Source organism: Amyelois transitella, chromosome 4 (assembly GCF_032362555.1).
Source record: "Amyelois transitella isolate CPQ chromosome 4, ilAmyTran1.1, whole genome shotgun sequence".
In the NCBI taxonomy this organism is placed as follows: domain Eukaryota; kingdom Metazoa; phylum Arthropoda; class Insecta; order Lepidoptera; family Pyralidae; genus Amyelois; species Amyelois transitella.
In genome coordinates, this window is record NC_083507.1 from 4,158,783 (window position 1) to 4,173,213 (window position 14,431).

The following is a 14,431-nucleotide window of genomic DNA, read 5'->3' on the forward strand; positions in this document are numbered from 1 at the left end:
GAAATTCAATTAAGTAGGTAATATTAATTAGCCTATTTTTAATAGTCATTTTTTTTTTACCTTTCATTTACCTTCGACATTTAACGAAATGGTTCACAAATAGTCATCAAAAAATATTCGAAAAGTTATTTTATACGCACGTGTAAATCACAATATCTTGATCACAAGTTACACATCCACATTGCCCGCAAGCACACACATAACTGACTACCTACAGTGACTACCTAACCTACAGCCCACAGTTGTATCGGTCTGACGGTCTATTTTATGCTCTGCTATTCTGTATCAGCAAATCAAGTAGTGTGTGTGAAGATGAAAGAAGGACAGAAAGGGAGCTATATTTTTATCTCTGTTGAACTTTATCGATCCTCCTTCGTCCTCCTCCCTCCTGCCTTCTGTAGATCTGATTCTATCCCAACTTGTGTCTCTAGGCCCCAACATGGACATAGCCCCGATCCTAATGCCCCAAATACTTCCTAGCATTTGTAATTGAAATTGATCGGACTGGGTTATGGGCTATCTATTTTTTTATAGTCTTAGTCTCAAATATAAAGGAATTCATCTACAACATTGAAATCAATTCAATTTAAAAAAAAATCACATTAAGGCATCTTGATGGAAGCTCTTTGCCACACGTCGTTTTGACAGCTGAAAAAAATAAAAAATATTAGTCTAGTGCAAGATGGCTCTGAAGGCGCTTGTTGGGCAAAGTAAGTTTATAATAAATGTTTTTTTTTTACTTGAATAGAATTATATTTTGTATACAATTATGTAGTTTTATATTGTCTTAGGTACTAAGTTTTTAAATATTTATTCATAGTGCCCAGTGATATCATATTTATGACTAATCCAATACAGTCCTCCCCGATTTTTCTTCTTATTGAAAAAACCTTATCTCTACGTGTTTTGTCAAACATTTTATATTCTAAATCAAACAGCATTTATAATAATAAATATTTCAAGTCCTAAGACTCACATCCTAATGAATATACGAAACGAACGTCTAGCTCCAGTCTTTACCCAATACAGGCAAAATGACATTTTTTGACTATGATATAAACATTAGCTGATCCTTAATGATAGCATAAAATTAAGGTATTATTAAACATCGAATAGAAAATTTTCCTAACTCAACAATAGAATCTTTATATCTTAATGTTCAAATTATTGATTTTCTTGTGTCATGTCAGTGGGGTGGGGTGTTACTTTACGTCATTCACTGCTTGATAACGCAAAACGCTGTGCTTAGGTAGCTTGTGCAGTTATTTTTCATAGTATTGAGATAATTAGTACTGATATGGCTTTTTATAAACTACAAAACAAAAACAAAATAGGAACACATAAAAATGAGTATGTACCCATGGATGTCGTAAATGGTGACTAAGGGAAAGGCTTATAATCTTGGGATTCTTCTTTTAGGTAATGGGCTGTAAACCTGTCACTATTTGAATCTTAATTCTATCATTAAGCTTTACATGGCCTATCATTCTTTACAAAACTGTTGAGTCTGTGGCAAGGGATATATACGTGATTATATTTTTGTATGTAAAAAATGTAAAAATTAGTAATTATAAATAAAAAACATTAAAATCTTATTTTGTTACAAAAAAAAATCTGGAATGATTCCAAACTATTGTAACCTTCCCCTACATACCCCTATATTAAATGTTAGTTTATGTTTTTAGCATTATATCTAAATATATCATCAGATACATGTTAAATGATTACACACATTATACAATACAACAATAAAGTTACATTTCAAGACCGATAGAATACTATAATATGTATAATTATCCTAAATTATATTATAAGTGTGAAAGTAAGTTTGTATGTTTATTTACTTTTCACACATTATCTACTGAACTTTGTTGATAACAAGGTCAATGTGCAGATTAACTGAACAAAAAAAATGTATGTAGACAAAATGAAACTGGCCTCCTATAATCAATATTATACCATTTTGTGTTTACTCTAATTTACAGAGATTATGAATGAGGTGATCCGCTATCGCGGTCCCAAAGGAAAAGAGTCTCAGCGTATAGAATGGAGAATCCTGATAGTAGACCAACTGTCCATGAGAATGGTATCTGCATGCTGCAAGATGCATGATATCTCTGCTGAAGGCATTACTTGTAAGTAATATTGATGAGATTTAATCCTTTGATATGTCAACCTACTGATTTGAACAGGGTCATATAATTTGACTTACTTGACTTAAGATCCTATGTCCCCTAGCTGGGGCAGAGGGCATCCACAGTGCGTTGCCATCCTGCTCGGTCTTGAGCTTCGCGTTTTATTTCGCTCCAAGTCTTCCCAAGATTCTTCACCTCTGCGATGATTGTCCTCCGCCAGGTCTGTTTAGGGCGGCCACGTTTACGCTTTCCTTGGGGATTCCAGTCTAGGGCTTGCCTCGGTATGTGTTCGGGGTCCCTTCGGAGCGTGTGGCCGATCCAGTTCCATTTGCGGCGTTTGATCTGCTGGTCGATCGGAGTCTCACCGCAGCGTTCCCACAGGTCTACGTTGGAGATTTTCTCAGGCCAGTAAACACCGAGAATACGGCGAAGACAGCGGTTAATGACGACTTGGAGACGGTGCGAGATGTCTTTAGTCACCTTCCATGTCTCACACCCATACAGCAAAATGGTTTTCACATTGGACCGGAATATTTTGAGCTTAACTCTCCTAGTCAGTTTCCGTGAATGCCATACGGACGGAGCTGTGCGAAGGTTGCTCTTGCCTTGGCGATTCTCGAAGTGATGTCCTCTTCGGTCCTTCCAGTTTCCGACACTACGAAAATTATATTCATATTCAGTCATATAATTTAACTGATGTTAAACATCAGACTAAACATCATGACTGGCATGTTTTCAAAACTTTTAAACTTTATATGACTGATTTATATTACAAATTTTCAGATATTATCTTACTATAGAAACTATATGATTTTTATAATGAAATTACATATTAGTTAATGTCATGATTATTTAATAAATTTAAGCAATATATTAAATAATCATGACATTAAAAAGCCATTGTATTACAGTGGTAGAAGATATTCACAAGAAAAGGGAGCCACTATGCACCATGGATGGTATTTACCTCATCACTCCATGTGAAAAATCAGTCCACGCTCTCATCAATGACTTTTCAGTGGGCAACCGCATCATGTACAAAGCTGCCCATGTCTTCTTCACTGAAGGTATAATATAAAGTAATAAATATAATGTTATTTCCCTTTAGCTTGTAGGTTATTTTGTTTTCTATTCTGCATACCTCTAAATGCAATTCACAAACTTTAATTTGAGGACATTATTGGTTAAAAGTTGTGTTTTTATAAAAATAGGTTTGTCCTTATAATAATTAATCAGTGATATTACATTCCGCCATGTAGATGTATGCCTTCCATTCATTTGCAAATTGCTAAATGCCATTATTGTTTAGTTCATGCTTCTTTTATTTGCATTTTCAATTTTCATTTTTATTTTAATTTTACAGCTTGCCCTGATGCATTATTTGATGAAATCTCACGTAGTCGTCTAGCTAAATATATAAAAACATTAAAGGAAATCAACATAGCTTTCATTCCATATGAACAACAGGTTTGTCTTAATTATTTTCACATCAACATTTGTAGGGTTCTATTAAAGCTTTCTGTTTAAAGACTGCCTCAAGTTGGTTTTAACATATTTGGAATGTTATTTTACACGCTGCATTAGTATGCCCTGAGGAGTTATTCAATGAAATCTGTAAGTCTTCTGCTGCAAGGAAAATCAAAACTTTGAAGGAAATTAACATTGCGTTTTTGCCCTATGAAAGCCAGGTAAACATGTCCTTAATTTTTGCATACATGAAGTATAAAATATAACTTTTAATGTTTTTTCATACTGTAAATTCTGCTTATGTGACCTGAGACATTTGTATTAGATATGTTTGAAAGTAATTCCTATCTATCCCCATGTGACAGCATTTATTTAATTTCGGATGTTTTAAGCTATGATTAGAATGACAGAGATTTATGTTTCGCCTTAGGTATTTTCTCTGGACTCTCCAGAGACCTTTCAATGCATGTACAATCCAGCGCTCGCGCAAACACGCAACGCCAACATGGAGCGCATTGCCGAACAAATTGCTACACTCTGTGCTACGCTGGGAGAGTATCCATCCGTACGCTATCGCAGGTATGTTTTAAATAATAATTAATGTACATTGAAATGTCTAACCATTGAAAAATTGTTATCTTGGCAAGAGGATAGTGCAAAATATTAAACGAGCCTTCGACCTTGCAGATTAATTAATGCGTAATTTGTAAAAGATTCTAGATTATTGTCTATTATATTTTTATTTTGTTTTAGTGACTGGGAGCGTAATGTGGAACTGGCCCAGCTGATTCAGCAGAAACTTGATGCGTATAAGGTATTATATGTATTCTTATGTAGGAAATTACTTTTATGTTTTTCTGTCTCATTTAGTGTAAAACAAAACAGTAAGTAATTGTAATTATTTTCCTTTCCGTAAAAGGCCGATGAACCAACAATGGGCGAGGGTCCCGAAAAGGCTCGCTCACAGCTCCTGGTCCTGGACCGCGGCTTCGATTGCGTCTCTCCTTTGCTACACGAGTTGACTCTCCAAGCTATGGCTTACGATCTTCTGCCCATAGAAAATGATGTCTATAAGTAAGATAATATTGTTGATAACTTAACTCTATTTAGTATTACTTTGATCTAAGCAATTAACATCTTCACTCAAATCTCACTAAAATATTATACGCCATAAAGTTTCTTAAACAAATTATATATGTTTATTTTTATTGTACAATATTCATACAGGTGTATGCATTATCTACTAGTTAACCATTGGTACTAATAGGAAATATGTATGTAATCCGTTTTAGATATGAGGCATCCCAAGGGCAACTGAAAGAGGTTTTGTTGGACGAGAATGATGAGCTATGGGTGGAACTGCGACATCAGCATATAGCTGTTGTGTCCACCTCTGTCACCAAGAACTTGAAAAAGTTCACTGAATCCAAACGCATGGGCGGTGGTAAGTTAGCCGTTCATATTATTCACCTCTATGAATTTTAATAAGTAATTTTAATAGGTTTTAGATTAAGGTTCTAAGCCCAGGAAGCTTGCACAAGATATCCCAAACATTTAACCGATTTTCGCATAAATGCCATGGTAAATACGACGCCGTAAAACTGTCAACCAATTTTTTATGCCATTTTACAAAACTACTTTTCATTATTTTTTCAGGAGACAAACAGTCCATGAGGGACTTGTCTCAAATGATCAAGAAAATGCCTCAGTACCAGAAGGAGTTATCTAAATACGCGACACATCTGAAACTCGCCGAAGACTGCATGAAAGCGTACCAGGGGTACGTCGACAAACTCTGCAAAGTGGAACAGGTTCGATTATCTTCATATCTGTAACTTACCTAGTTTACAACTAAACCAGCCAGTGATTATCAAGGGGATATGGATTTTTGTCATGTTTAGGTTTTAGTGAATAAAATAAAACCTGATAATATTTTAAATTAAATTGTCATAACAGTTTATTCCAATCAGTCTATTCTTCTGTAGAAAAAGATTTATTTTCGAAATGGAAAATAAATTAGAAATTATTTGCTACTTATTAGAAAGGATGTTTATTTAAAAATTATATCTTAAATTAGAATTAGCTCTTCCAAAGAAAAAGTATAGAATAGCGAAAGATTAAAATTGCGTTATAAATGTAAAATTTTATATCTTTCTTATTTCAGGATCTAGCCATGGGAACTGATGCTGAAGGTGAAAAGATCAAAGATCATATGCGTAGCATTGTGCCTGTTCTACTAGACCAGGTAATAATAGGACCAGGACCAGTAAATACCATGATTGACAATTTAATAAATCCAAAACATAATAATGAAACTTTAATAAAAATGTAAATGTGTTATTTGCTGTTGTTTCAGGCTGTCTCCAACTTCAACAAGATGCGCATTATCGCTCTGTACATTATGTCTAAGAATGGCATATCTGAGGAGAACCTGAACAAGTTGGTGACGCACGCGCAGCTCGAGCCTTCCGACAAGCAGGCGCTGCTGAACCTCGCCAACCTCGGCCTCAACGTTGTGCTGGATGTAAGGCTATTTTACAACTAGCTGTTGCCCTTGCGATTGCCACTTCTTGCCGTAGCCGAAGAAATCCTTTGGCAATATTTTTCAAGTTCAGACATGGGCCAGTTAGAATTTTATGACATGTGTGGATAAACAATAATTACACCAATCAATTCTATAAACCTGTTTTTTGGAAATGCACTAATCACAACGATGGGTACAGAAAGTTACATCCCACGCTTACATTAAATTCGCCAATATAATTTGATCTTACAGGGCAACAGAAAAAAGCAATATCAAGTGCCGAGAAAGGAGAGAATCACTGAACAAACTTACCAAATGTCGAGATGGACGCCCATTTTGAAGGTAACCATTTATGTGTGCCCCTAAAACGGCTTGTCAAATGGCAAGTCATTATTATATTTTCAATTATGCATAACTTTACCAGTTTTGCTGTGGTGTACAAATTAACAAATCTTTTTTTACCCAGGATATCATGGAGGACGCTATTGATGAAAAACTGGACCAGCGTCACTTCCCGTTCCTAGCTGGTCGCGCCCAGAGTTCCGGCTATCAAGCACCCACCAGGTGAACTTTGATTCTTATGCGCTTTTGTAAAGATACTCATCCTAGCATCAATAGGCTAGTTGACTGTTTTTTGGTCTTGGGTTTGGGTTTTGGTTGGTGTTCATTAGTTTATATTTGTTATTTTGGCCCAAAAAATATATAACATTTTTTTAAATATCTATTAAGTACCAAAAATTTCTTTATATGATTTTAATTTTTCAAAAACGAGCGTAAATGCTATCCGCCACCGCCGCTATGTAGTGTATTTATTATCTGTGCTCTGACGTCATAGTATAAACAAACATTTGACTTGAAATGATGTGTAGGGACTTATTTACATATAGTTTATATTTCTGACGTATCAAATTCAAAAATTAACACACATTTTTAAAATGGGGTTCATAGCGCTTTAAATTGTTAAAATTTATATATTTTGTTTTCCTTGATTTAATAGGATAGGAAATATTCATTTATTATATGAAATTCATTATGAGTTTAGTAGCCTGTTCCAGTTATCTCTTCACCTCTCTGAAGAGGAGCCCGGGTGCACTTTCGACCATGAACCTAGACCCTGTGATTCAGGTTTTTTCACTCAGCGTCTCTCATCTGACCTTCGCAACCTTTTCAGGGTAATTTGGTCCTTATTGAATCGTGGTTAGACATCCAGATTTTCTTAACGATGTTTTAGTGCATCAGTTGTCACTGAAACTAATGTACACAACACAGAAATAAGTCATATAGGATTTGAAATTGTGCCTGCACATCCAATGTTCACACATATTACTTATTCTTCAGACTGCCGCTGATAAACAAATAGTACCCTGTTAACCGAGCTTTGCTTGGTCTACCAGAGATGGCGCAGATATAGTTTCTTAAAACGCGGTTTTTAAAATGTTTATATATCTTGGGAACCGAGATTTTCTCGAACCTTGGTAAATCGATTCCTTGAGCCGAAAAGCCCCTAATCTGTAACTTTCATGAAAATCGTTGGAGCCGTGTCCGAGATCCTGATAATATACATATATACAAGAATTGCTCGTTTAAATATATTAGATAGATAGTTGTTTATTTTCTATTCCTGCGCTTAATATGAACGATTTAATATTAAAAGGTGTAATCATTTATTGTTTCAGTGTAAGATATGGGCACTGGCACAAGGATAAAGCTCAGCAAACCATCAAGAATGTTCCACGTCTTCTCGTTTTTATCGTAGGCGGTAAGTTATACCTTATTCCCCATAGTTTTTGATCAGTTGTAGTCACATCTTTTTCGAGCAATGTACGAGGCATATCCTAGAATGTAATTTGTCAAGACTAAATATTTATTTGATCATAACAAATATTGCCCTTAAATGCCTTTTTTTATATATTTATAATTCTTAATACAAGTTTTGACCCGAGATATTAATTTTATGATGATGAATGCATCATCAGCATAAAGCTGAAAAGAGATAAAGAAAAGTAACTTGATGGTCAGCGGAATGCTCGCGGTGCTCAGTATAAATTCCTTCGTGGTGATAACCGTACATTTCTCCATCGTCGTGCACCAATCAGACTTTACTTGTCAGCAAGTCTTCTCCACTTGTCCTGCATCCCCCTCTGCAATTATTTTACGACTTCAAACTTCCTTACGGAGATATTAGGCTCCTTATATATTTAACTAATTTGAAAGCGCTCCTCCCGCGTAAAACGAAATATCCCTTTAACCTCGTGGGAATTACAGAAAATTTATTATTTACATGTCAAATTTCAAGTTTTTAGACCCAGATGGGGTTGAGAGGGAAGTGAGTTTTCTAAGCTTTCTGTCTCACAAGAACGGAAAAGTTTTGTATAATATTGATGTAAATTATACTTTTGTTCTCGGAAAAAAGGGCCTTATTGAATGTTAATTATGGTAGAGATTGTCTAAGCTGAAGTGACGCGCCCCACCTTCGTATTTACGCACACAAGCAAATATCAAATATGGACGCAATACACCTAAACATCAATCGTTCATTTGCCGGTTAGGCTCAAACTGTTTTTCTCAAATTTGTTGAATTTTGTTGCCCAACTAGTTTAGTTGAACTTAAACGTTCGAGAGGAGAGGACGTTTTGTTTCATACAATATGACGTCGCTGCTCCATAGAGCGAGCGTGGTCGGATTTATCGCCCGACAAGTCGACCGTATTGTTCACGTGCAGATCGTAGTTCACTGAACAATCGACGCTACCACACAGATGAAGTGTCGTCATTAATATTTGCACTCACACATCTAAATAAACTAATTAAGTAGTGGGGCGCGTCACTTCAGCTTAGACAATCTCTATGTAAAAAAGCACCATACGTTCTCAGTGCTTCAAACTACTCCAAAATGGTGTACGAATTTCATGTAGAAGTGATGAGAACACAACACTTTCCATTTACAATAATATGAACCAATAATATATGTCGTTTTTTGTTGTCAGGAGTATGCTTTTCGGAAATTCGTTGTGCTTACGAAGTGACAGCTGCCCTCAAAAACTGGGAAGTGATCATCGGCTCTTCGCACATTCTCACGCCCGACACTTTCTTGTCCGATCTCAGCTCCCTCACCGCCTAAACGAGATTCACGAAGTACGCATTACGGTATGGATGACTTTAACTTGCAAGGCTAAAAATGAATAAAATGTCAGAGGAAACTTGGCGGAAACCGATTCAACGCAATACTGATAGATAAAATAGCACTCGAAATTGTACGGGAAAGTATAACAAAAACATTAAGCTACACTGTAAAACATTTACTGGTTTGTATACTCGATATAAAATTGCTGCAAAAGAAATAAAGCGTAATATTTTCCCCTGAGTTGAAGTTCCGTTGATAAGTTGTAGGTATTTTCGATATTCGGAACATTTTCCGCCAGGTTTTATTTATACTGCCTTGTCGGATTCTGACTTTAGATTTTCGATTAGCATTTTATTGAAATAGTCGATCTTTATAAAGTGATATAAGGTATTGTAATTTTGCAGCTACTTGCTGAGATAGACACCAATAATAGGCTTATCTATTGTCGACTTGATGTTAATGGTAGTACAATGTGACAAATAGAAAAAGCTGTTTTATTATTACATCCTTAATTTTCAATACCTAAATTTTTGTTCTTATTTTCTACGAGGCCTGTAAACATCGCTCCTAAAAAGATAACTTCGGTCATTTGTGATATTAAAAAATTATTGAAGTTAATTTTTGTAAATTATGTAGAATTATAGTGTTATAATTGTATACAAATGTTTTATAATTTAAGTCGTTCTATATTAAGTTATAAGAATTACTTACTTTTTTATTATATTATTAACTATTTCGTGTTGATGTTTCAAACATTCAATCTTTTTAATAATTTAAAAAAAAAATAAAAAATAAAATCTTTATAAAATAAAACCATGATCATTATTCAGGCGTGGATGATAAATAGTATTGTTGAAATATTGTGCTATCACTAGAATTAGACCGTGACGTGATCCTATGTAACTACATATTAGTAAAGGTTTAAATTTGTTTTATTAGCTAAACATCGCCTTGTTTCATTAATTTAATGCCAAATGGTTTAGCAGTGCGGATATTTCGTAGTGTGTAATTATGACAAATGCCCCAACAGAGAAATGAAAACATTAATAGGCACACCATAAGTTCATTCTGTCATGTTTAAATGGTGATATAATATTTGCTAGTATTAATAAAGTAGGAATTTTCGATCTTATTATTCTAAATGTTAAATCACATATACTGGATCCAGTTTTGTTTACATTCCAATAAATATTATATGTATGTACATTATATTATGATGTTACTCGCTTTTTCACTCGAGTCGTTTGTCGATTAGTATTAAAACTAGAATATATTTCTTACACATTACATTAGAAAGTAATCTTTGAAATCACAAGGTTATAATCAATTATTTGATTTGTCAACAAATTAACACTTTCAAAATGAATATGACATTAACATTGTTGAAGTATAGGGATGTAATGTTCACCTAGTGAACTATATATTCATTATTATAGCCTCTGAATATAAACTCTGTATGCTTTATCGTAATTTGTTTGAAAACTAAGGAAATACTACGATCATTTATAAATGTCGCAGGAAAATGAAGTGAACCAGAGATTTCGCGAAATCCCTAGGGATACCACGAAAGCACGGCATATGTTGAATATTCTTATTTACGACGCTTTCTTACTAAAATAGTCAGTGAAATGTCATTTCACTAAATTAAATCTAGTGAAATGTCAGAAAAACGGATACCTCCGAGTAAAAATCGTCCAATGTATCTCTCCCTCTCTCTACCCAAACGGACACAAGTGGGAGCGGAAGGAAGCCGCCGTGAAAGCGACCGCCGCGTCACGAATATGATCGATGGCACCATGTGGTTTTAGCGGGTTCAAGCCCCACATATCCCTAACTTTAACCTTCCCGAACCCGGCCGGGTAGACGAAGGTCTTTCCACACGTAAAAAAAAAGGTTAGGTTAGGTTAATAATTATGAAAGTACTTTTAAAAGGACTTAGCACGAACCTTTTTCATTCTGTATTTCACTAGATTTAGATGAGTGAAATGATATATCACTAGATTGAAATAGTATTTTGTCATATCACTAATAATTTTTAGTAAGAAGATGTATTAAATAGGAATATTCACCATCTTCCGTGATTTCGTGGTATACCGAGGGATTTCGTGAAATCTCTGATATCCTCATTTCTCTGCGACATAAATACATAAGGTAGTTTCAAATACCACAGTGTCATGATCACTGCTATCATGTGCAATAACAGTAGTTCATATTGTCTAACACAGTTAACTTATCAGTATTGGATTGTTAAGAGTTTCATTAAATTATTCTATATTATCTTTAATATTTTGTTTTTCTTTTATCTAAACCTTTCATATATTCTTGTTATCATAGTATTTATCTCTATGTTTGTTATATACTTGAAGTTTACCGTGGTGTCAACAGCCCAAATGACCCTAAGGTTATCGATTATTATTAAATATTATTAGATACAATTAAAACATTCAGTCATTACATGATCGTTGACTACGGCTCCCGACAACAATGGCTAAGGATCTAGTTATTCTTGCTTATTCCGGAGGATTGGATACTAGTTGCATATTGAAATGGTAAAACTCCTTAAATAAATTCATTTTTGATGCGTGATTTATTAAGATTTGATTTGTTTAACAATGATATTTTTTTTTAAAACTTGTTCGAAGGTTAATAGTACCTACCTATAGCTCAAAGATAAAGCTATCCCAATTATTTACTGCGCTTGTATGTTACCAGGTTAATTCAGCAAAATTATGACGTTGTTTGCTATTTAGCTGATGTCGGTCAGAACGAAAATTTTGAAAAAGCAAAGGTGAAAGCCAAATCGATTGGAGCCAAAGATGTAAGTACTTAAACTTTTTGCAAAGAAAATCCCGCGATTTCTTGTCCAGCCACACAAAACGAAGTATTGGTAGTCGAAATCCCGTTCTGAGTTTTTAGAGGCCTGCTGGCAGTGGGGTTATTGCGAGTTTTACCCGATCAAACTAGTCTAGCAAGTGGAATGGAAATGCATTAGGTGCATCTCAAACTAAATATGTATATGATTTTTCGTCCAAGAGGTGCATGGCATAAGATTCTTCGCGTCACTACTAGGTGGCGCTGATTAAATCATATACATATTTGCATTTAATTGCTCCAATCGTTTGATGAAATTAAACTCACATTAACCCCGCAGGTCTTCAACTCCAACAGATATCCACCTCTTTCTAAAGAATTAGTCAAAGAAAAGAAAGAAGTGCTTTGTAGAACTAAATTATTGATTTTAAGGTAATTGTGGAAGATTTACGTGAGGAGTTCATCAGCAATTACATGTTTCCGGCAATTCAAATGGGTTTAGTGTACGAAAGCCGATACTTGTTAGGAACTTCGTTGGCAAGACCATGCATCTCAGTTGGAATCGTCAAAGCAGCAAAAACATTGGGCGCCAAGTACGTCTACAGTTTTAATATTTTTCTCACTATAATGTGCATATCCTACTACTATTATAAAGGCGAAAGTTTGTATGGATGTTTGTTACTCTTTCACGCAAAAACTACTGAACCGATTACCATGAAATTTGGTATGTAGGTAGCTGAAGTCCCAGAATAACACATAGGCTACTTTTTATCCCAGAGTTCCCGCGGGATTGATAGGGTTTCCATGCGGACGAAGTCGCGGGCGGCCTCTAGTACTAAATATATACCAGTCTTCTGTACATAGAAAATATTTAAAAAAAATATTCATCGGGGGTGTTACTAGATCGACCCAAAATCCCAAAAGGTGATAAGAAATAATTTTTGTCTGTATATTCGAGCATGACTCGACTAACAATTAAATTTGATTACCAATAAGTATACTTAGCATCCTAGGCACAATACACCCAATATATCTATTAATTTTCGCATGCCATCCTTCAAGGCTATTATTAGTTCTTATATTTTCGTTACCACAAGAGCAAGACATCATCATTTCATTTTTCTTTATCCATTGTTTATTAAAGTATTTATTAAATTTTTGCAACCCGTCAGATGGATTTCTAGGGTTTTTGCTCATAACATATTCATATCCTTTTTCTATGTATTGAACAGGAAGACGAGCTAAACCAACGCACCGTGCAACATGCCTCTTTTCGGTTCTTAATTTGACATTTAAAGCTTTTGCTTTTTTCCATAAGCAACGATTAAAATGAAAGTAGCAGCCTTTGAATATAATTTTTGGAAATACTTTTTTAATTGCATTTATTGCTGCCACTTCGAAATCAAGGGTTATTTTTTGGGGGTTCCAACCGATGCTTGTCTTGATTAGGCTGAACAAAACTTTGTATGTTTCTGTTTTTTTATCCGGCAGCAGAGCAAAAATTAAAGGAGCTACTGAATTGTTATTCTTATTGTATCCATGTATTGAATATAGTTGATAAAATCCTTTCGGACAACACTTAAAAGTGCCGTCAGCGTAAAAATGATGATACTTATTCATCTCCTTTCTGTTTTCATTAGAACAGAACACGATGATTCGTTTATCGTCATCCACGTAGTCAGCAACACAAAAATTTTTATATTTAGTGGGTACAATAAAATCATGACAATTATTAAAACGTGACTTTGCAACGCCCAAAACTTTGTTTCTTTCATTATATAATCCCGTCTTTATGTTATTAAACTGTGGTATTTTATTTATAAATTGAAAACCGTCGTTTTTGAGTCCTTTGACAACATCCTCATACTGTTTTTGAATCGATATAAAATTACAACTGCTCCTTTGCTTCAAGTCGTCCATCTTTTTCAAAATTAAATTTTTTCCAATATCAGCTTCACAGTCTGCGTCATGTTCCTTTGTTATTTTAATTATTTCATTTCGTGCATTTATGGTTAAATTACCTCTGCATCCATTTTTAACATAGCATTTATAAAATGAGTCTCCATTTTTATATATTTTTTTACGATGATAACGGCGTCCTTCATGTAATATTGATACACCTCCTCTTCTTGTAGTTATATATTCTACTGTAGAGGAATTTGGATATATGTTTGAAGTAGACATCACAATGAAATAAAATTCGTTTTTTTTCAAGCGAGGCTAGTTCGCGACAAAATATGTGTACTGACTTGACAGGGAAAATTAATGACATATTATTTAATTGACATATATCAATTAAAAGGAAAAATAATCCTGGCCAGTAATTCTAGAAATAGGATTTAATATAAGTACGGATTGACCGCAAAGATTG

At 34.6% G+C, this 14,431-nt stretch overlaps 2 protein-coding genes across 3 annotated transcripts; both read left to right on the top strand.

Moving 5' to 3' along the window:
* The first annotated feature begins 635 nt into the window (after positions 1–635).
* Positions 636–11,533, top strand: LOC106129410 (protein ROP). 2 transcript variants are annotated; one of them, XM_013327967.2, is made up of 15 exons: positions 636–710; positions 1,986–2,135; positions 3,047–3,202; positions 3,499–3,602; positions 4,033–4,181; positions 4,356–4,416; positions 4,522–4,676; positions 4,895–5,046; positions 5,259–5,413; positions 5,767–5,847; positions 5,959–6,126; positions 6,379–6,468; positions 6,593–6,690; positions 7,803–7,885; positions 9,113–11,533. In XM_013327967.2, the coding sequence occupies exons 1-15, from the start codon at positions 683–685 to the stop codon at positions 9,244–9,246; spliced, it is 1,764 nt and encodes a 587-aa protein (XP_013183421.1). In that variant the 5' UTR covers positions 636–682; the 3' UTR covers positions 9,247–11,533. The 2 variants fall into 2 exon arrangements, with proteins under 2 accessions (XP_013183421.1, XP_060810388.1); XM_060954405.1 differs by lacking the exon at positions 3,499–3,602 and adding an exon at positions 3,720–3,823.
* An 81-nt stretch (positions 11,534–11,614) lies between these two features.
* On the top strand, positions 11,615–12,809 carry LOC132904351 (argininosuccinate synthase-like). The gene is made up of 3 exons (XM_060954406.1): positions 11,615–11,798; positions 11,962–12,067; positions 12,493–12,809. The coding sequence occupies exons 1-3, from the start codon at positions 11,734–11,736 to the stop codon at positions 12,790–12,792; spliced, it is 471 nt and encodes a 156-aa protein (XP_060810389.1). The 5' UTR covers positions 11,615–11,733; the 3' UTR covers positions 12,793–12,809.
* The last annotated feature ends 1,622 nt before the right edge of the window (positions 12,810–14,431 follow it).